The 23,107-nt window shown below is 39.3% G+C and overlaps 3 protein-coding genes and 4 non-coding genes across 9 annotated transcripts in view; 1 reads left to right on the top strand and 6 right to left on the bottom strand.

The window, feature by feature from the left end:
• The window catches only part of cracr2ab (calcium release activated channel regulator 2Ab), a 36,186-nt gene extending 31,611 nt beyond the window's left edge, over positions 1-4,575 (bottom strand). For 2 of the 3 annotated variants that reach the window (XM_034163643.1, XM_034163641.1), the window contains exon 1: positions 2,479-2,710. In XM_034163643.1, coding sequence (XP_034019534.1) covers positions 2,479-2,628 — 150 coding nt within the window. In that variant the 5' untranslated portion in view covers positions 2,629-2,710. Of the gene's footprint in view, positions 1-2,478; positions 2,711-4,481 lie in introns of those variants that run through there. The other variant, XM_034163642.1, reaches the window with a different exon arrangement.
• Positions 4,576-6,783: 2,208 nt separating this feature from the next.
• On the bottom strand, positions 6,784-11,653 carry ccdc59 (coiled-coil domain containing 59). Its single transcript, XM_034163725.1, has 4 exons — positions 11,419-11,653; positions 10,631-10,949; positions 8,726-8,831; positions 6,784-7,153 (listed from the first exon to the last, which is right to left on the bottom strand). The coding sequence occupies exons 1-4, from the start codon at positions 11,564-11,566 to the stop codon at positions 6,989-6,991; spliced, it is 738 nt and encodes a 245-aa protein (XP_034019616.1). The 5' UTR covers positions 11,567-11,653; the 3' UTR covers positions 6,784-6,988.
• A 577-nt stretch (positions 11,654-12,230) lies between these two features.
• trnal-cag lies at positions 12,231-12,313 on the bottom strand. The gene has a single exon. It is a non-coding gene; the product is annotated as a tRNA-Leu (tRNA).
• Positions 12,314-14,321: 2,008 nt separating this feature from the next.
• trnal-cag lies at positions 14,322-14,404 on the bottom strand. Its single transcript has one exon. It is a non-coding gene; the product is annotated as a tRNA-Leu (tRNA).
• Positions 14,405-14,761: 357 nt separating this feature from the next.
• Positions 14,762-14,844, bottom strand: trnal-cag. Its single transcript has one exon. It is a non-coding gene; the product is annotated as a tRNA-Leu (tRNA).
• Positions 14,845-15,203: 359 nt separating this feature from the next.
• On the bottom strand, positions 15,204-15,286 carry trnal-cag. The gene has a single exon. It is a non-coding gene; the product is annotated as a tRNA-Leu (tRNA).
• A 4,823-nt stretch (positions 15,287-20,109) lies between these two features.
• mettl25 (methyltransferase like 25) overlaps positions 20,110-23,107 on the top strand; it is a 31,680-nt gene continuing 28,682 nt past the window's right edge. Inside the window, exons 1-2 of the mRNA XM_034163711.1 lie at positions 20,110-20,390; positions 22,855-23,031. Coding sequence (XP_034019602.1) covers positions 20,159-20,390; positions 22,855-23,031 — 409 coding nt within the window. The 5' untranslated portion in view covers positions 20,110-20,158. The remainder of the gene's footprint in view (positions 20,391-22,854; positions 23,032-23,107) is intronic.

A 23,107-nucleotide genomic window follows, 5' to 3' on the forward strand; every position in this document is an offset into this window, starting at 1 on the left:
ATTTGTGCACCCTTGTCATTTTATTGATCTGAATGCATTTAGCACCAATTATTGGAACACAAAATTGGTTTGGTAAGCTCATTGGCCCTTGACTTCCTTACACAGGTTAATCCAATCATGAGAAAGGTTATTTAAGGTGGTCATTTGCAAATGTTTCCCCTCTTTGCATCTCTTCGAATGAGTGGCAACATGGGAGCCTCTAAACAACTCTCAAATGACCTGAAAACAAAGATTGTTCAACATCATGGTTTATGGAAAAAATACAAAAAGCTATCTCAGAGATTTCAGCTGTCAGTTTCCACTGTGAGGAACATAGTGAGGAAATGGAAGACCGCAGGCACAGTAGTAATTAAGGCCTGAAGTGGCAGGCCAAGAAAAATCTCAGATAAGCTGAAGCGAAGGATGGTTAGAACAGTCAAAGTCAACCCACAGACCTGCTCCAAAGACATACAACATGATCTTGCTGCAGATAGTGTCTCTGTGCATTGTTCAACTATACAGCGTACTTTGCACAAAGAGATGCTGTAATGCAGAGGAAGTCTTTTCTGCGTACATGCCACAAACAGAGTCACTTGAGGTATGCTAAAGCACATTTGGACAAGCCAGCTTGACTTTGGAATAAGGTGCTGTGGACTGATGAAACTAAAATTGAGTTACTTGGACATAACAAGGGGCAGTATGCATGGCTAAAAAAGAACACAGCATTCCAATAAAAATGCTTGCTACCTGCAGTAAAATTTGGAGGTGGTTCCATCATGCTGTGTGGCTGTGTGGCCAGTGCAGGTACTGGGAATCTCGTTAAAGTTGAGAGTCACATGGATTCCAGTCAATATCAGCAGATTCTTGAGAACAATGTTCATGAATCAGTGACAAAATTGAAGTTGCACCAGGGCTGGATCTTTCAACAAGACCATGACCCTAAACACTGCTCAAAATCTACTAAGGCATTCATGCAGAGGAACAAGTACAGTGTTCTGGAATGGCCATCTCAGTCCCCAGACCTGAAGATTATTAAAAAAAACCTGTGGTGTGATTTCAAGTGGGCTGTCCATGCTCGGAAACCAACAAACCTGAGATGTTTTATAAAGAAGAATGGTCCAAAATACCTTCAACCAGAATCCAGACTCTCATTGGAAGCTACAGGAAGTGTTTAGAGGCTGTTATTTCTGCAAAAGAAGGATCTACTAAATATTGATGTATTTTTTCCTGTTGGGTGCCCAAATTTATGCACCTAACTAATTTTGTTTAAAGAATTATTGCACACTTTCTGTAAATCCTACAAACTTCATTTCACTTCTCAAATATCACTGTGTTTGTCTGCTATATGATATATTTAACTGAAATTGCCGATCCAAACACCCAATGATTTATAAAGGGAAAATCATGGAAATCATCAGGGGTACCCAAACTTTTGCAAACTACTGTATTGTCCGAAGAGACCTAGTACCAAAGACATCCAGCCATCACATTAGGTTACTGGTTAGTGTCTACGTCTCACAACCGTTCAGTAAGACAGGAAGCACCAGGACCTGAAAGGGTTTTTTTTTTTTTACCCTGCAAAGACCTCATTACTTTATAAGATCTTCACAGTCTTGATCTCAAAGACTGAAGAGTTTGAGATCAAGAGTTTCAAGATTTTTCCTCATACAGATACACTTTTGGACATTGAAAGTCTGGACCATCTTGATTCAAGACAACTGCATATCCAGACACTTCAATTCCTTGCTCATCTTCTCGACTGCTGCAATCACAGTATGCATTAATTCCACAAAGATTTATTTATTTATCTATCTATCTATCTATCTATCCTTTATTTAAGCAGGTTAGTCCCATTGAGATCGAGACCTCTTTTGCAAGGGAGACTTGAACAATTATAAGGTTTCCAATTCACAGAACCTGCTTTAAATGTGTGAGGAAACCGGCTCACCCGGAGGAAACCCACACAAACACGGGGAGAACATGCAAACTCCACATGGAAAGGCACCATGCTGCCACAAAGATCACAGCATTGTCCACAAAGTCATTGTCAGTAAAACTTTCCTAGCCATCAAAGGCACCTACACTGCTGGTTTCCACAACCCTACTCAACATCTAGTACATGCTAGCACTAAACAGTGTAGGTGCCAGAACATGTCCCTGATGAACACCAGTTTTCCTGGGAAAAATTCAGTCTTGCCTCTGAGTCACACAGCACTCACAGTATCCGTGTACAGGCTGGCTGTGATGTCCAGAAACTTCCCGTGATCGAATAAATTCTCCGGAGAGCAGTCCAATCAACAGAATCAAAAGCTTTGCGAAAACCAAGATGCTGATGGAAAACCTTCACCTGTGATAAATGTAAAGGTTTCTACTGTATTCCTCATTTGCAACAAGTGTCACGATAATTAGTTTACAGTTGTTTCAAAATTAGTTCAGGACAAAATAAAAGCATGGGATTATCAGTCATGATCTAACATCAGTCACTAGATCCATTCTTACCCGCATATCAGTCCGGGTGATGAAGCCTTTGCCCTCCGTGTCACAGGTCTGGAAGAACTCTTTGGTCTTGTCCAAGAGGGTGATGTGACCCCAGTCGGAGGCATTTGCCTCCTGGATGAGTTCCAAACCGTTCACCTCCTTCTCCTCCATCTCTGAAACTCTTCAGGACACTTGAACAGAATCAGACATCACATGTCTTCTTTGAACCACTGGTTAATGTTCTCGTCTTCCTTGTTACCATGACAACAAAGATGTGAGGAGAAAAGTGAGCAGTGCACTGAAAAAAAAAGAGAATAGTCAAACCAATTTAAAAAGCATTACAACTGGTAAAACCTGAATGAATTAAGTTGTTTGAACTTAAGTTAGCAAGTTGGATCAACTCTAATTTACAAACTAAGTTCAAACAACTTAATTCATTCAGGTTTTACCAATTGTACTGCTTTTTAAAGTCAATTCTTTTTTCAGTGTGTGTGAAACACTTAAAAACCAGTTTGGTGGTGCAAATACGTATAAATATAAAAAGAGACATGCAACACTTTACACGAATTATCGGAAAATTAACGCAATGGCGTTACGATACTTCCTTTTTGGCTCAGATGTGAAACACAAACACCTCACAGCGGTACTTAAACACACCGTAAAGGATTATCCCAATCCTGGACCTTACAGAACACGTGATGGCGTTGCGCCTGCGAGATTACAGAAGATCACAGATGAATTCAAAAACTTCCAAGATTCCACCATGGCATGTTTTCTGCTGAACTGCAGAGTCTAGAAGTCAGAATAAACTTTAGATCGAACCACATGGAAAGGAGGAAGCAAAAAAAGTGCAGTCTGAGAAGCAGATGTTTTGCAGGCGAGATGTTGTAACTAACTTCCTGTGATGTAAAAGTGGAGTTGTACGTGTTTGGGACTTTGTTTATACTGAGCCCACACGTAGAAGATGTTTGGCAGCAACCAAACAACTTTTTCCTACTTTGTCTACAGTTAATTTCATTGTCATCATAATCGAGAAATGTTTTGTCAGAACATAACCACAAACTACAATTGTTTAAAGTTATGTTGTTTCATTAACGTTATCCTGCCAACTTGCAAAGTCTTTGGATTTAGCCATGTTTTGTCAAAGAAAAGTCCATTTTAATCATACAGAGTATGTCCATGAGCAGCAGATCAGATCTGCAGACTTCTACGGTGCTTTGGTATCTGTAAGAGTAGAATGGGAGGCAGAGCCTTCAGCTTTCAGGCTCCTCTCCTGTGGAACCAGCTCCCAATTCAGATCAGGGAGACAGACACCCTCTCTACTTTTAAGATTAGGCTTAAAACTTTCCTTTTTGCTAAAGCTTATAGTTAGGGCTGGATCAGGTGACCCTGAACCATCCCTTAGTTATGCTGCTATAGACGTAGACTGCTGGGGGGTTCCCATGATGCACTGTTTCTTTCTCTTTTTGCTCTGTATGCACCACTCTGCATTTAATCATTAGTGATTGATCTCTGCTCCCCTCCACAGCATGTCTTTTTCCTGGTTCTCTCCCTCAGCCCCAACCAGTCCCAGCAGAAGACTGCCCCTCCCTGAGCCTGGTTCTGCTGGAGGTTTCTTCCTGTTAAAAGGGAGTTTTTCCTTCCCACTGTAGCCAAGTGCTTGCTCACAGGGGGTCGTTTTGACCGTTGGGGTTTTACATAATTATTGTATGGCCTTGCCTTACAATATAAAGCGCCTTGGGGCAACTGTTTGTTGTGATTTGGCGCTATATAAAAAAATTGATTTGATTTGATTTAAAAGATAAACAGGTTTCAGCCCTTGTGACTTTTAAAGTTAATATACTTGAACAGAATTACAGTGACGGCAAAATCTGACCTTAATTTATTTTACAGATTAAAAAATTTGCTCTGATTGTAATCCTGTTACTTCAGAACTACGCTATCATAATGAGTGTTAAAAAAACGAAACAAATACTAAAAAAACAAGTATTTAATATAATAATAAAATATAAGCACCGCCTTACCTTTTACATCATCCATCAGTTAAGGTTTTGCATTTCTGTGATCCTGCATTGGTTCTGAAGTTTTGCCTCACAGAAGAATGGTCGAAGTCATTCTGTAACCATGTGATGCCGTGAGGAAGCGGCCTGAGGCCTCCAGTCAGCAGCGGCTGCACTGTGACACACCCCTCGTGTGTGTGCAACACGGTCTTACTTTCCGGTTTGTTTGCAGTAAGTTCAAACCTATCCGTGATCCACTTTCTGCTTCCTCTTCAAAACAAAGTCTTAACCCCGAGGAATTATACTTCAAATACGAAATTACCCATCAAATGCTCATGTTTTATTCCTAGGCTTTGGAAAAGCCATGGCATGTATCCTCTGAGATGACACTCTACTCAAAGAACCTTATAGGAATCCTATAAGAAAATAAACTCATCCAGCAATCCTATAGGACAGATAGGTCATAAGATTCCGAAGGGAATTCCTGTAAGATTCCTATCTGAGCCCCATGAGAACCTGTAATAATCCTACAAGAAACTAAAATCATATACAGGAAAGAGGTCTTATTGAAGTCTTGTGGGAATTCAGATGGGATTTCCATCTTAACCCTGTGAGAAGCTGTAGGAATCCTACAGGAAAATACAACCGCAAATCAGAAAAAGTTGGGACAGTTTGGAAAATACTAATTCAATTCAATTGACTTCTATTCTAATCAAATGGACTTATATTTCATTGCACAGTATGAATTACTGTAGTGTGTAAAACAAAGTTCCTCAAAGAAAGATTGGAAGATTTGCAGTTTACAGCGCAAAATATCATCATCAATTTAAATATCAAGTTACAGTGCAAAATATCATTGAACGATTCAGTGCATAAAGCGTAACAGTGCAAGCTGAAGTGGAACATGGGTGACCTGCAATCCTTCAGATGGGACTGCAACAAGAGAAGTCATTCATCAATAGCTGATATAACCACATCGGTAAGGAATTACTTTGGGAAACCTTTGTGAACCACAATATCGAACTCACCCTCTCGCATATCGGCAAAATCGCCCTCGAATGCATTACATCGTCAACATCCTTCCCAGATCAAATTAATTTCCGGTCTTATTCTTTGCAGTGCTTGACATCTACATTTTATTTCTGTGTCTAGAATAAAACTGAGCAAATGTATCTGATTTTGCAAGAGGATGAACATGAAGAATTGGAGAGGAAGCTGTGGCGAGTTAGCAATCTTACAATGGGACAGCTTTACTGTGGACACAGGACTTTGAAGCAGTGAGCACCGCTAGCTGTTACCTATGTCTATGCTTACCAGCTAATAAGACTGCGACTGGACAAATGAAAAGAATCAAGAAACACAAATGTTTAATGGCCAGCATGTATAACTCAGAAATATCAAAGCATATGAAGCCATGTGATGCTATATGGTGTAAGATAGCTGCCAAATAGATGTGTGCATAATTCTAACCATTCGTAATCGGAACTCTTATTTTCTACGACTACGAAGTCTTAAGAGTTACAAACACGAATTGGAAACTTTAAATTGACAGTAGGTGTGCCTGCGGGTTTGAATGTGCTTGTCTTTCTTTGTGTGTCTTCAGACTGGTGTTCTGTCCAGGGTGTACCCTGCCTCACGCCCTATGACTGGATAGGCTCCAGCCCCCCCCATGACCCTTAAATGGCATTAAGTGGGTATAGAAAATGGATGGACAGTTTGTCCAGCCTGGTTTACAGTCATTTATGCATTTATAAACACTGGTTGCACCAATTACAGTGCAACCAGGAATATATCAAGACTATAAATTTCAGCAAAATAAAGTAATAATAATAATAATAGTGCGCCCCCTACAGTTGCCTATATGCGATAAGAAAGCAGCTTTATGTTAACCTTTTACAAAAGTGGTGTCTTGACTGGAGAAACACTATTTGTTGTTTGCCTTTATTAAAGTCTGCTACGAGTGAAACGTAACAATTTCGCATTTCTTTCTTACTTAACGTGTGTTATTTATGGAACATCTTAAATCTTTGTTCATGTTCCTTGCTTTCCCATTATAGCATTCGTTTACATTTTTTATGCTTCCGAGCTTCCATGGGTTGCGCCAAACAGAAGGTTCCCAGTTCAAGGCCACTTGTGCCCAAATTCCTATGTACATCAAGAAGGGCATCTGGCATAAAACATGCCAAATCAAAATGTAGTCCACATTAGATTTTTTTTTTTAAGGAAATTATGGGAAGTTATGGGTTGGAATCCTAGTTACCGTTGACTATAATGTTATTGTTGTGTTCTACACCCTGTTTATAGCAAATAGTGTGAGAGATCACTGTACTCTCATTTCAATTATACATTTATTGATAAACAAAACATAACCAACTGTCCTTGAGTATTTGGTGCCTTTGCCAGATGTTACAGTGCCATCTTGTGGTCCGATAGGAAAATGAATTCAAAGATTCAGTTTCCACTGCATAGGTGAAGATGTTGATCAGCAATATACTGGTTTGAGAAAGTCCTGATGTGTTTCATTCAGTTCATCATTTGTCTGTTTTCTGGATCTTCTGAAGCAGATGTTCCATTTGAAGGTTAAGATTAGGTTGTCCTTTCCTGGTCTTTTTCTTCAGCATCTGATACGTCGCCATCTTTTTCTGTTTGTACCTCTGAATGGCCTCCTCTCTCTGCTGCTTGTTCTTCAGGTACTCCTGGAAGAGACGTAGAAGATCAGACCATCATCAAGTGACAATTTTAGATGAAGTTTAACAATTAGAAAGATTCTTAAGTTGTAGCCTTGGTGACCATCAAGTCTTGTCATTTCAAGCTTCACTAAACAAGGATAGAGCCTAAGGGGCATAGATTAATGTGGACGGGGGACCAAGAGGCCAACCGTAAATCTTGATGCTCTGTGAATTACATTTATACAATTAAATGCATTACAAAATAAAACATTCTAAATCTGAAATAAAAGTTTAAAATAAAAAATAATTATTGTTTAATCAGCTTAATGGCAAGTTATTAATTTGTAGAAAATTTGTCCATTTCTCGAGCAGGCCAGAGTGAGTGTGGACCAAACGTGGCCTACGGGTCTTACATTGGGGAGGTCTCTCTCTCTCTCTCACGGACCACATTCACAGTGTAGCACACTCCCTCACTTTCTTCTTCGTTATGGCTAAATTAATACAAAACCCTTTCTGATGGCTTGTGCGTTGTGGTGGGCATGTTATCTGATCATCCAGCAGGTGGCAGACATGTCTATCAATCAATCAATCAATCAATTTTTTTTTTATATAGCGCCAAATCACAACAAACAGTTGCCCCAAGGCGCTTTATATTGTAAGGCAAGGCCACACAATAATGATGTAAAACCCCAACAGTCAAAACGACCCCCTGTGAGCAAGCACTTGGCTACAGTGGGAAGGAAAAACTCCCTTTTAACAGGAAGAAACCTCCAGCAGAACCAGGCTCAGGGAGGGGCAGTCTTCTGCTGTGACTGGTTGGGGCTGAGGGAGAGAACCAGGAAAAAGACATGCTGTGGAGGGGAGCAGAGATCGATCACTAATGATTAAATGCAGAGTGGTGCATACAGAGCAAAAAGAGAAAGAAACAGTAATATGAGATATTACACAGGAAAAACAAAGTTGTTTTTTCACTTAATCTGGTTGAGTTCACCAGATGTGATCTACAACATGATGGAATTAGTTTTTTAGATACTGTGTGAACAAGCAGAAGAGGACTGATTCATTCATTTCTTCATACTTTGGAAAATGTTTGGAAAGGCCCACTGGAAAAATACAGGAAGACATATTGCTTGCCAAATAAACCGAACCCAAAATGTTAAATTGTTAGAGATTAGCTAAATATTTTAGCGGATTCATCGTCTGAGCAATATCACAGTTAACGTTTCAGTTATTTGATTAGCGGCTTTATGAAGCTAACTTTTAGGTTAGCTTTGCCCACCACTGCAAGTGTGTTGTCCCGTTATTTTTCTCTCTCTTGTTCATACGTGACGTACAATCAGTTTCTGAGCTAAGCTTCAGCAAAACAGACGAGTAGTCCACGGCCTTCTTTAATTGGAGAGGAGTGGCTGCTGGCCACGCCCCCTCTCTCTATGACAGTGTGAGAATGTCACACAGTCAAACGCCAGCTCAGTGTGCATGTCTCAGACTAAGTAGGCATCCAGAAATGGACATTTGTGACACATTTATAATTCAGACGCAAAGAAATGTGTGATTTAAACGGTACTTAACATGAACCGACAGCTGAGGTTGATAACTTACTTCTTTCTTTCGCTGCCGTTTTTCTCTGATTCTCTCAAGTTCTTCTTTTGTCTTCTGGTAGGACGTCTTCTGCATTTTCCTCTTCATGCGGTTGCTTACTGGAAGACTGACAGAGAACATTGAGGTATAATTAGTCTGTTCCTCTCAACCTGCTTCGCAGAGAAACTAAAACACGAATAACAGAAGCAAATGTGATGTTTATCCCAAATGTTTCCAAGACAATGAAAGGTGATGCTTCATTGTTCCTCAAACAGTTACACTTTGGGGATGGACTGTACCGACTTGGTCCGGTCTGGTACCACACATTGCCACATGAAGCACACCATGGAACCACCATAAAGTCCTGGATGGTTCCCACCCAGGCAGACAACTGGTCCATCTCCACCTCTCAAAAGTAACCATCTAAGTGCCCCAGCTAGGTGAAACGTGGATAAAGATAACCGAGGAACTCTGTTAACAATTACTTTACCCCACCTCCCCATGATAAACAGGAAGTACCAAGACCCTAATATCTTGGACCTTCATTCTCCTACAAAGGTCATCAAACACCTCTGCCCAGTGGCTCATGATCCAGAGACTTAAATGTTCCTGCAGAGGGAAGTGAATGTCTCTTCAAAACTTTCACCATATGCAGATACACTTCTGATGGCCGAGTCCAAGAAGTCAATGAAAGCCTGGACCTTAGTCTTGATCCTGGAATATCACAAACCCTAACCTGTACCTAATAATATGGGTCATCTATTGATTATGTACCAAGTAACTGGGTGTCAACATCCAAACCCTCGTCCACGTTGTAACACCGAGGTACTGGATCAATAGGGGATTGTCGGTTGGGGTGAAATACGGTGGAGACCTTGTCTGCTCCGTAGCTGCTACAGTATCCATGAAGGCTCAACAAGAACCCTGAATATGAAACAGCTAACAAGAAGTCCTCAACGGCAAATCAGGAGGAAGACATGATTTCTTACCCAACGGCTATGAAGGTTCAGTAGGTCCTCAGATCCTGATCGTCTGCGATTTCCCAGCCATTGGACCAGGGTAAGGATCCGTTAAGGACCGTTTCCCATTCTCACATTAAACCCAAAAACCCAGGCATGGCCATCTCTAGATATAGATGGGATGTAGACTTTATCCATGTCCACTATCCCGTTTGGGAATCAAGAGAAAATCTTCCTCGCCACCGAAGGATTGTCATGACCAAGTAACTCTTTCACCACACAAGGGTTAGCTTTTTTCTGCAGAAGTTAAGAGTGTACTTTACTTAAAAAAAAAAAATGAACAAACAAAACCCCCAAAAATTGTTTCAAACTATGAAGTTGTTGGGGAAGTGATGGTCAAATGGTTAAAGCAGTGGGTTTATGACCAGAAGGATCTTCAGTTCAAATCCCTGTCAGAGCGAGGGCCCTTAGGTACGGTCCTTAATGCCTAAATTTCTGGACATTGAGATCTAGTGTCGTGTAGCACACAACTGCCCTGCTTGGCAACATCCTCACATCAATGTGTGAGTGTGAGGCATCACTGTAAAGCACTTTAACCATGAAAGCACAAATATTAATGCAGTCCATTTAGTTGTGCAAACCTGTAAAAATAATTTTCAGACTTTTTTCCCCAGAAATTACATCATATTATTAAGTTCTTTCGGCTTTGCCCTTTCTGACGAAACTTCACATTAAGTAGAGAACTGTATGGGTAGACTTGAACAGACAACCTTCTATTTTGGAACCAGGTGCACGGAGCACTTGGCCACTATGCCACCTCTTCATTAAATTGTTAACAAAGCCATTTCAAACCCACATAAAGAAATATCATGATACAGAACATTTTCTCTTATTACATTTTAAATTATACACTAAACATAAAAGTTATTAAGTCATATTTGAAATTTTACAATGGAAATTTTGTTACCGTTCTGACTGAGTGGCTGCTGGTGTGACGAAATCAGCAGTATTTCCTGAGTCTGGATCACCGACTTCACTTTGTCGTGCAGTCGCCTTATCTCCCTCCTCCTCCTCCACTTTCACTCTCATTTTACTTCGATTTACTCTGTTCGCCCAGGCCTCGTTCTTCAGCTTCTCTGCCTCAGCCGTGTACAGGTGTTTGAGGTGTTCTGGGTACTCGTCTCGGTAAAGCCTTTTGGACTCTGGGTTCCTCTTCTTCTCCTTCCGCAGCAGCTTGTTGTACTCATGTTTAACTTTCTGCTTCCTCTTGAATGCAAAGCCTTGACCTGAGGAGTGACAAAATATCAGTGCCGTTCTATTTCATTTAAAAAAAAAAAAAAAAAAAACCCCAACAAAACAAAACAAAAAATCCGGGTTTTTGTATTAAAATTTCTAAAATGATGCCCTTTAATGATATGATATGATACCATGAATTAAAAGAAATATAAATCGAAAAGCAAAGATGATGTGCTGCAAAAGTCATGCATTGCTTTGGTACAATACCTGTAAATATCCATCCCCAGACAAGTCAGGGGATGGATACATAAACATTTCCAATACACATTATTTGCGTGAGTTATGAGTAAATACAAACAGAATGGTATTCTTCTGTGAGAAATCTGTGTGGAGGTGACAGTTAGTCCTAAAAAAAAAAAAAAAATCAAACATATAAAAGGTCAAAGCGTGAACAAACTTTTTCACAGCGCTGTAATTATTTTAGGAATCAAATACTGTAGTAGTTTGTGGTGAACTCACCCTCCTTGACGCTGCCTTTGAAAACCTTCTGCTCAGGAATCCATTTTCTCTTCTTTTTAACGCAGTCTGTTCGATTTCTGGATTTCTTCCACTTGGCGTCTTCGTCTGAAAACTTATTAGTCTTCGTTTTGAGCTCTGTCGGCGCCATAACACTCAATTCTTCTCTGTGGAGGGAAAAAAAAAAGCAAAACGTGGTGCTATTGAGCTCGTAACACACAGCTCGATACAAAGTGTTGAACCTTTGCTTCGACACACTGAGAACCATCGAAAACGAAGCTTTAAAAAAAAAAAAAAAAAAAATCGAGTCGCTTTAGGGCTGGTAATTATTCCAAAACGCGTTTAAAAACAAGACTGTTCGCGAATGGGTAAAACCGTCTTGAAACGTGATCCATTTTAACTTACGAGAGCTGCAGTATGCGATTCTTCCAGCAGGGGGAAGATCGAGACTGCAATTTTGAAACGTTTCGAATCATTTCAATGTTATGTTTGCTTCATAAGTTTCACAGGTTTGCCGCGTCGTGTCCTTATGTGAGTACGTAATCACAAAGCGACAGACATTACAAGTAGATGGCAGAGCCATTTGTGGTCGTTTCTTGAAACTTTGAATCTTTTTTTTTTTTTTCGGACATTTAGTTGGACAGCACACGGACATTTTGGGAAATTGCATTGTCCTTTCATTGTTGGCGTTTCATTCCATTTTAGACAGTATGTTTAGTTTTTATTCTCTCTCACACACACTCACACACACAAATACCAGAGAGCAGTTCTACAGATGCTTCTTTCAAAAAGGTTAGAGGGAAAAAACGAAAGTATGTCAGAAGTGGGATTCGAACCCACGCCTCCAGGAGAGACTGCGACCTGAACGCAGCGCCTTAGACCGCTCGGCCATCCTGACATGAGAAGCCCCGAAGGCATAGAGGTCAATCATAACTAGAGTGGACGTTATCAAGTCATTAAGTATCAATCAAATAGTCAAGGAACATAGTTCGAGCTGCCATATTGGTAGGGGAAGTCATTACGTCTATCCACAGCAACGTGCTCGCTGTTTACCTCACAAAAGTAGCATACATGTTTTGGAGATTCATTTTTTTGTTGGTGTTCATTAGGTCAGTCTTTTAATACACAGAACATAAGTTTATGCTAAAAAGCTTTTATTCCAAGCAAACATCAGTTGGCGCAACATTAAGTCATATGAATGAGGGACAATGTTCAAATATGTTGCAAGGTATTCAAATTGTACTAATTCAGTGTATGGGTATGTATTTGAAATGGGATTGTGTAATGATGCACGATGCTGATATTATGTTTGTTTTAATCTTTAATTGTTGTCAAACACATCTTGATGGAATGTGTTGTTCTGGTGAAGTTTATGCAAGAAAGGGAGCCGAGGTGGTTCAGGCATTTGGTAAGAATGACCCCAGGGCACCTCCCTAGGGAGGTGTTGCAGGCACGTTGATCTGGGGAAAGAGACCCCGGGGAAGACCCAGGACTACTTGGAGAGATTATATACACTGGCCTGGGAAAGCCTTGGTATCCCCCAGTCAGAGGTGGTTAATGTGGCCCGGCAAAGGGAAGTTTGGGGTCCTCTGCTGGAGATGTTGCCCCACTGACCAAATCCTGAATAAGCGGCTGAAGATGTATGTATGTCTATTCAATAATCCCAAATTTTTCTGTAGCCCCCGCCCCTACTTTGTTGGTAAGAATATTTTTGCTCCCCCCCACCCACTCTGACATACATTATATATGTATTTTACTTCCAAACACTACTGGAATTAAAAAAAATAAATAAATAAATAAAAAATTGTAATTTAAGACTGGAATGTCTTATTGAACCAAATAAGTAAAGATACAAATCACATTTACAGTGGAATTATTAAAAAATGAGATGCATTATGTATCACGTTTCTTTTATATATATATATATATATATGAATGTTAACTATCCTGTTGCTTCTTAGTTGCTTCTTAAAAAGCAATGCAACTGAAATATACATACAAAAACATATAGCAACAAACCATTTGTTTGCAACCAACCAAATCTATTTTCCATGCCACTGATCCATCCAGCTGGTTGCAAGATACCTCTATGATAAGCAAAACAAATTTGCTTTTTGATTGATCAGTTGGTCCACATTATGTGCTCTTTTTATTTAGCAAGTTACAAGATGATGGCATTTATTGTTTCTGAGTTGTTGTCTACACAAACTGTCTGGGATGGACGAAACCACTCGACGACTGAAGTAAGGCCCTTCAACTCCTCCCTATTTTCCCCCAGTAGGGGTCACTACAGAAGGTCCAAGATGGATCTGCATGTTGATTTGGCACAATGCCACTAACCCACCCAACCATCCCTTTACATTTTTGATGTCAAAGTCCTACATTCTTCCAGAGCAAGCAACGGTATTAGGAAGTGGCTAGCCTTACGGGAGATGCCTCTCGTGCTATACTCGGGCATATCAGCGGGATTGTTTTCAGCAATTATTTGTTTTGACAGAAAGTAAACATTACTTAAACATTACAAAAATATGACACAATATTCAAAGGCTTTTACGTATGCATGTTTTAATAAATTGATAACGTTACAAGATGTTGGTTCTAATGTTGGCCATTGGTTGACAATGGTTTTTAAAATAAACTATTTGATCATAAAAGTGGAATTGGTACGTGCAATTTATAGTGATTTAAGTGAAATAAGTTACCAGTCCTCAAAAATTAAGGTAAATTTCACAGCCATTTTGTAGGTAAACAGAAGTGAAATAAACACTTTCAAATAAATTTAATAATTTGACTATTTAATAAGAGGACAAAGCAAATCAAGTCTGCTGGACTCCAAACACACAGCAGTGATCTACACATGCAGCCCTCAAGAAAATGGTTAGGAAAGGAGAGAGAGAAAAGAGCTATGTCAGAAGTGGGATTCGAACCCACGCCTCCAGGAGAGACTGCGACCTGAACGCAGCGCCTTAGACCGCTCGGCCATCCTGACGTGAGAACCCCGAAGGCATAGAGGTCAATCGTAACTAGAGTGGACGTCATCAAGTCACTAACAAACAATCAAATAGTCAATGCATCGTTCGAGCTGCCATATTGGTAGAGGAAGTCATTACATCAACAACAACAACGTGATCACTGTTTACGTCATGTCAATCTTTTAATAAACAGAACATAATTTATGCTAAAAAGCTTTTATTCCAAGCAAACATCAGCTGGTCCAACATTAAGTCAAATGAATGAGGGATAATGTTCAAAAATGTGTTGCAAGGTATTAAAACTTTTATTAATCCAGATCTACAGATGCTGCCATTAAGAAAATTGTTAGGAAAGGAGAGAGAGAAAAGAGCTATGTCAGAAGTGGGATTCGAACCCACGCCTCCAGGAGAGACTGCGACCTGAACGCAGCGCCTTAGACCGCTCGGCCATCCTGACGTGAGAACCCCGAAGGCATAGAGGTCAATCGTAACTAGAGTGGACGTTATCAAGTCATTAAGTATCAATCAAATAGTCAATGCATCGTTCGAGCTGCCATATTGGTAGAGGAAGTCATTACATCAACAACAACAACGTGATCACTGTTTACGTCATGTCAATCTTTTAATAAACAGAACATAATTTATTCTAAAAAGCTTTTATTCCAAGCAAACATCAGCTGGTCCAACATTAAGTCAAATGAATGAGGGATAATGTTCAAAAATGTGTTGCAAGGTATTAAAACTTTTATTAATCCAGATCTACAGATGCTGCCATTAAGAAATTTGTTAGGAAATGAGAGAGAGAAAAAAATGTTATGTCAGAAGTGGGATTCGAACCCACGCCTCCAGGGGAGACTGCGACCTGAACGCAGCGCCTTAGACCGCTCGGCCATCCTGACATGAAACTCAGCACGCATAGAAGCCAGACATAACTAGTCGAAACACTGACGCGATTATATCATATGTCATAAAGTTATATGGAAACTCCGTCAGAATGTGTCATTTGTAAATTTGTTTCGGCTGTCCGTAAATTTGTATCGGGACTTTGTAAATTTGTTTCGGCTGTCCGTAAATTTGTATCGGGACTTTGTAAATTTGTTTCGGCTGTCCGTAAATTTGTATTGGGACTTTGTAAATTTGTTTCAGCTGTCCGTAAATTTGTATCGGGACTTTGTAAATTTGTTTCGGCTGTCCGTAAATTTGTATCGGGACTTTGTAAATTTGTTTCGGCTGTCCGTAAATTTGTATTGGGACTTTGTAAATTTGTTTCGGCTGTCCGTAAATTTGTATCGGGACTTTGTAAATTTGTTTCAGCTGTCCGTAAATTTGTATCGGGACTTTGTAAATTTGTTTCAGGACTTTGTGGATTTGTATCGGGACTTTGTAAATTTGTTTCAGGACTTTGTAAATTTGTTTTGGGACTTTGTAAATTTGTTTTGGGACTTTGTAAATTTGTATCGGGACTTTGTAAATTTGTTTCAGGACTTTGTAAATTTGTTTTGGGACTTTGTAAATTTGTATCGGGACTTTGTAAATTTGTTTCAGGACTTTGTGAATTTGTATCGGGACTTTGTAAATTTGTATCAGGACTTTGTAAATTTGTTTCAGGACTTTGTAAATTTGTTTCAGGAGTTTGTCATTTTGTATTGGGACTTTGTAAATTTGTATCGGGACTTTGTAAATTTGTTTCAGGACTTTGTAAATTTGTTTTGGGACTTTTGTAAATTTGTTTCGAGACTTTCTAAATTTGTTTTGGGACTTTTGTAAATTTGTTTCGAGACTTTCTAAATTTGTTTTGGGACTTTGTAAATTTGTATCAGGACAGGTTTCCAGGCTGCTTCAACAAATGCAACTGATGAATGTTCTCAGTAGTCCGTAAGCTGTTTTTCATCTATGTCAATATTTTAATTATGATTTTCAGTTATATATTTTTTAATCTTTTCTTCTTATTTCCACTTCTATTTTGCTTATCAATTTTCTTTGTTGCACAATGATTTACATACAATGAAAAAAGAATGAAGTCAAATCAGAGTCTTCAATGTAAGATATTATATTTGTATAATTTATAAAACGATCTTTCTTTTGTTTACAACCATGTAGTGCATTAGGAAAAACTGATAAAACATTTATCTTGTTAACCTTGGTAAAAATTTAGTTTTCAATTTCACACAAGCAAAGGGCAAATATTAGTGCTTTACATAAAAAGCTAATATCAGTTATTTTAATTATTCAAGCAAGTATTTCAGGGATCAGTAAAGTTCTATCTAATCTAATATAACTGTGTGTTTTGACGGCTTTCAAAATAGTGGACGGGGTGACAGGCATCACAGCTGCGTTGGGTGCATTGTACAGTGAGTGCGTTGCGTTTACCTCAGGCCGCCATCTTGGTAGAGGGACTGAATGACGCGCATCTACAGCAATGTGCTCGCATCTTACGCCACAAAGACAACAGAAGCGTTTGGAATGTGCAGTGGTGTTGGTAGAGTCTTTTGGGGCTCCAAGCAAGAAATCCCTGGGGCCCAAACCCCACCTGCACACGCTGCAAATATGTGGGTTTTGCAAACATAAATGCACAATTTTCAGGACATTTGAGATGAATACTGAAAAAATAAATTAGTGGTTCTCAAAGTGAGGTCTAGGGACCAACAGAGGGCCCTCAAAAGTCAGGCCTATCAATAATCATTGTTGTAAATAATCTGACACCAACAAAATATATAAAATATGAACTTTTCTTTATTCCAAACTTCAAATATAAAAAATACAAACCTGAGTAAATAAGTAAACAACGTATAAGGCCACATCAAAAGAAAAATATAATTGCCACAATATATATAAAACAATTAAATAGTGTCCAAAAATAACATCAAATAAAATAAATAATTAGTACAAAATTAGGCTTGGCAGGCTTGTTGTTGTTGCTGTGGAGAACATTTTGGCAGCCCTAGGTGGCCCCAGTGGCTGGGGCTTCAAGCAACTGCCTGGTTGCAAGCTGCAAGCCTCGCCCCTGGGGATGTGGGACTGTTGCTGTTTATTATGTCGATTTTATAATGTACCACAATGTACTTGTTTCATCTCTCATCCAATACCACTTTGATTACGTCAGTGTGTCTTGGTTTTCCGGCCTGATCAAGACAAATAAGTGGAAGTTGCAAGTTATACAGAATACGATCATTCGCTTCCTCCTCAACACATCTCCGGTCACATATAGGCCTTGATCAATTCAATATGGTTCATATGTTGGCAGTTGATCTTAGAGTGGACCAACTTAAACTAAATCACATGTTCACTGTGGTACAGAAATCTGCCCCAGACTACCCAGTTTCTTCCTTTCAATTCAATTCAGAAAACCACAGCATTTAAACTACACTCAACAAAAATATAAACGCAACACTTTTGGTTTTGCTCCCATTTTGTATGAGATGAACTCAAAGATCTAAAACTTTTTCCACATACACAATATCACCATTTCCCTCAAATATTGTTCACAAACCAGTCTAAATCTGTGATAGTGAGCACTTCTCCTTTGCTGAGATAATCCATCCCACCTCACAGGTGTGCCATATCAAGATGCTGATTAGACACCATGATTAGTGCACAGGTGTGCCTTAGACTGCCCACAATAAAAGGCCACTCTGAAAGGTGCAGTTTTATCACACAGCACAATGCCACAGATGTTGCAAGATTTGAGGGAGCGTGCAATTGGCATGCTGACAGCAGGAATGTCAACCAGAGCTGTTGCTCGTGTATTGAATGTTCATTTCTCTACCATAAGCCGTCTCCAAAGGCGTTTCAGAGAATTTGGCAGTACATCCAACCAGCCTCACAACCGCAGACCACATGTAACCACACCAGCCCAGGACCTCCACATCCAGCATGTTCACCTCCAAGATCTTCTGAGACCAGCCACTCGGACAGCTGCTGAAACAATCGGTTTGCATAACCAAAGAATTTCTGCACAAACTGTCAGAAACCGTCTCAGGGAAGCTCATCTGCATGCTCGTCGTCCTCATCGGGGTCTCGACCTGACTCCAGTTCGTTGTCGTAACTGACTTGAGTGGACAAATGCTCACATTCGCTGGCGTTTGGCACGTTGGAGAGGTGTTCTCTTCACGGATGAATTCCGGTTCACACTGTTCAGGGCAGATGGCAGACAGCATGTGTGGCGTCGTGTGGGTGAGCGGTTTTCTGATGTCAATGTTGTGGATCGAGTGACCCATGGTGGCGGTGGGGTTATGGTATGGGCAGGCGTCTGTTATGGACGAAGAACACAGGTGCATTTTATTGATGACATTTTGAATGCACAGAGATACCGTGACGAGATCCTGAGGCCCATTGTTGTGCCATACATCCAAGAACATCACCTCATGTTGCAGCAGGATAATGCACGGCCCCATGTTGCAAGGATCTGTACACAATTCTTGGAAGCTGAAAATGTCCCAGTTCTTGCATGGCCGGCATACTCACCGGACATGTCACCCATTGAGCATGTTTGGGATGCTCTGGACCGGCGTACGACAGCGTGTACCAGTTCCTGCCAATATCCAGCAACTTCGCACAGCCATTGAAGAGGAGTGGACCAACATTCCACAGGCCACAATTGACAACCTGATCAACTCTATGCAAAGGAGATGTGTTGCACTGCATGAGGCAAATGGTGGTCACACCAGATACTGACTGGTATCCCCCCCCAATAAAACAAAACTGCACCTTTCAGAGTGGCCTTTTATTGTGGGCAGTCTAAGGCACACCTGTGCACTAATCATGGTGTCTAATCAGCATCTTGGTATGGCACACCTGTGAGGTGGGATGGATTATCTCAGCAAAGGAGAAGTGCTCACTATCACAGATTTAGACTGGTTTGTGAACAATATTTGAGGGAAATGGTGATATTGTGTATGTGGAAAAAGTTTTAGATCTTTGGGTTCATCTCATACAAAATGGGAGCAAAACCAAAAGTGTTGCGTTTATATTTTTGTTGAGTGTAGATCTAGTGCCTTGTCCTTGGTTAAACCCCTCTGTCAGGTCCTTTGGGGCAACATCTTTCTCTTATACTTTGATGTATTTGTCTCCTCTACGAGATGTTGCAATTCAATTTCTTCTTAATTAAAAAAAAAAAAAAACTTTCTCTTATACTGGTGCTAATCCTGCAGAAATAAATTAGATTTTAAAAATAGGGTAAAACAACATTTTCCCCTTGATGCTCAACAGTTTTATTGTTAACTTTGTCTATTTTTAGACTTTGTTATTTAACAATATTCTGTAAATATCGTTTTAATAATGTGTAAATACCATATTTATTCTCTTATTTATTGTGATCTGTTTTTTGTTGTTAATCTTTAACTTTTGTTGTATTTTTTCTGTGATTTATATTGGGCCACAATGGAAATAAGTGCATTCTTTACTTTTTGTGTTACCCTGTACTTTAATATTTTTTTTTACATCATTATACGAATCAAATCTCAAATCAAATGTATATACAAGAAAACCTGCCAAAAATCTATCTCAGTTAATTTTTAACGATAGTTTAATTTGCTGAAATTAAATGTGTTTTTTAATTTGTGTTTTTCTTCCCATTAACCACATTTATGCCACAATACAAAATATATTCTGAAAAATTCCACCAACTGCTTAAATGAAGTACTCCAAATATTATAATTTTAACGTTATCCTGATCGATTATCTGTTTTCTGCTGGTTATGTCTGGACGTTTGGCGGAGGAGGAGGAGTTATGGATTGACGTCACTCGTGTCCGTGTCAGAGAGCTTTTAAACATGTCTCCGTCTGTTTACACGCTCACAGACGTTCACAGACGGATAGACGAAGTCAAACGTTTCTTGTCTGTCGCTCTCAGAATCGCTAACGCGCACACCGTGGAGTTTTACACGCACGGCACGTGGGCCCGGTTCGTGGCTGTTTCACCGGAGGAAGTCCTGTCCGCCATCAGCCTGCAGGGGGCGCCAGAACACAAAGGAGACAATCAGCCCGTCAGAGAGGCGTTTACAGGTGACGTCATTGAAGTTCTGTAGAAGAATTCATCCCTTTGTGCTTTGTTGAATTATTATTTATCTCCTTGAATAAATCCACTCTAATCTCACCGAAATACCCCAAAATAATACTTTAAAATATATATTTCAATAAACGGACTGTATTTATATAGTGCTTTTCCAGCTGCATCAGACGCTCAAAGCGCTTTATAGTAATGCCTCACATTCACCTCGATGTCAGGGTGCTGCCATACAAGGAGCCCACTGTACACCGGGAGCAACTAGGGGATTAAGGACGTTGCTCAAGGGCCCTTATTGATTGTCCATTCAGGCTGGGATTTGAACCGAAGATCCTCAGGTCTCAAGCCCAACGCTTAACCACTAGACCGCCACATCCTGTATATATCAGTATATATGAAGTATGTAAAATCTCACAAGTAATACAATCTATCTGTGCTGCTCTTCACAATCGCCATTAACCTGATGCATTGTAATATACATATATATATATATATATATATATATATATATATATATATATACTTTATCATGATCACAGCCAATAAATTTGGCTATAATCTGAAAAATCTTTTGTCTTTCCTTTGAGAAACTTGGGAAAATGTTGGGAAACACATTCTGAGGTCCTTCTAAATTACATTAAATTATAAATTATGTATATTTAATCCAGTTGCAGTTCATAATTGGTAAATGTTGTCATTGTGTTGCAGCACTGTTTCCTTATTTTAGCAAAGTTATAGTTTTTAATAATATGTTTTATAATTGGCTTTTTGCTGCTTTGATGTATTCATTCACGTGTTTTGAAAACTTGCTAGCATCACATAACACAATGCTAACAGGCTAACATTAGCATGAGCTGAGTGTCTCCATTGTGAGCAACGTGATTTATTATGTACTTAAAACCAAATACGGTGCTTAGAGTCACAGTTTTGCTTAGAAAACGCTAACGAGACTCGCATAATGCAATGGGAAACTTCCACTAGTCCTAGTATTAAGGAGAGCATGCTGAAGTTGTTTTTACATTTATGGTAGGCTATATATATATATATATATATATATATATATATATATATATATTGCACTAAAGTAGGTTAAGTAATGTTACAAAAGTGTAACAGTTTATAAACAAATCCATTTCACTATGGTGAATTACCATTATTTGTTGATTTTCAATTCAACAGATTTATAGAAAACAGTAAAGGTGATTCATGATGTATGTCAACAGAATCATATGTTTCATTTTTATAAATTGAACAAAACTGGATCTGGTTTGGTAGAAATGTGAAAATATTACATTTATTTGTGAACTTTAAAATCAGTTTGGGGTTGTAATATACCCTCTCAAATAATATAAAGAGGGTTAGGACCAGTGGAGCCTCCCCATGTGATGCTAACAGGCTAATGTTAGCATGAGCTACAATCAAGCATAGTCTTGTTTAGAAAAAGGCAACAGGCTAACATTACCTGAAAATCATTAGCATTACAACCCTAATTCCAATGAAGTTGGGACGTTGTGTGAAATGTAAATAAAAACAGAATACAATGATTTGCAAATCCTCTTCAGCCTATATTCAATTGAATACACCACAAAGACAAGATATTTAATGTTCAAACTGATAGACTTTTTTGTTTTTGTGCAAGTATTTGCTCATTTTGAAATGGATGCCTGCAATACATTTCAAAAAAGCTGGGTCAGGGGCAACAAAAGACTGGGAACGTTGATAAATGCTCAAAGAACACCTGTTTGGAACATTCCACAGGTGAACTGGTTAATTAGAAACAGGTGAGTGTCATGATTTGGGTATAAAAGCAGAATCCCCAAAAGGCTCAGCCGTTCACAAGCAAAGATGGGGTGAGGATCACCACTTTGTTAACAACTGTGTGAAAAAATAGTCCAACAGTTTAAGAACAGTGTTTCTCAACGTTCAGTAGCAAATAATTTAGGGATTCCATCATCTACAGTCCATAATATAATCAGAAGACTCAGAGAATCTGGAGAACTTTCGACACGTAAGCGGCAAGGCTGAAAACCAACATTGACTGCTGTGACCTTCGATCCCTCAGGCGGCACTGCATTAAAAACCGACATCATTGTGTAAAGGATCTTACCGCGTTGGCTCAGGAACACTTCAGAAAACCATTGTCAGTTAACACAGTTTGTCGCTACATCTACACGTGCAAGTTAAAACTCTACCATGCAAAGTGAAAGCCAAACATCAACAACATCCAGAAACAGCGCCAGCTGTGGTCTGATATATATATAGATATATATATAGATATATATATATATAGATATATAGATATATATATAGATATATATATAGATATATATATAGATATATATAGATATATATATATATAGATATATAGATATATATATAGATATATATATATATAGATATATAGATATATATATATATAGATATATATAGATATATAGATATCCTGTCTGTTTCTCAAAGCAGAGAAACCCAGAACCACATTTGGGTTTTGCAATGATACAAGTCGCCTCATAAATACTGATGAACTGCTGAAGGCGGCCAAGGCTCACTCACTTCCCAGCCTCAGCGTCTGCACTAGCAGGGACGAACTCCTAGAGGTCCTCAGACGGAACCAGTCCGATGCTGCACCAGCGCACACAGGTAAAGGAAACCACTCAAGGATTCTAACCGTAACCCTGCCATGAAACATGCTTTGTGTGTGGTTGTGTGATTGATC

Source organism: Thalassophryne amazonica, chromosome 22 (genome assembly GCF_902500255.1).
Source record: "Thalassophryne amazonica chromosome 22, fThaAma1.1, whole genome shotgun sequence".
In the NCBI taxonomy this organism is placed as follows: Eukaryota; Metazoa; Chordata; class Actinopteri; order Batrachoidiformes; family Batrachoididae; genus Thalassophryne; species Thalassophryne amazonica.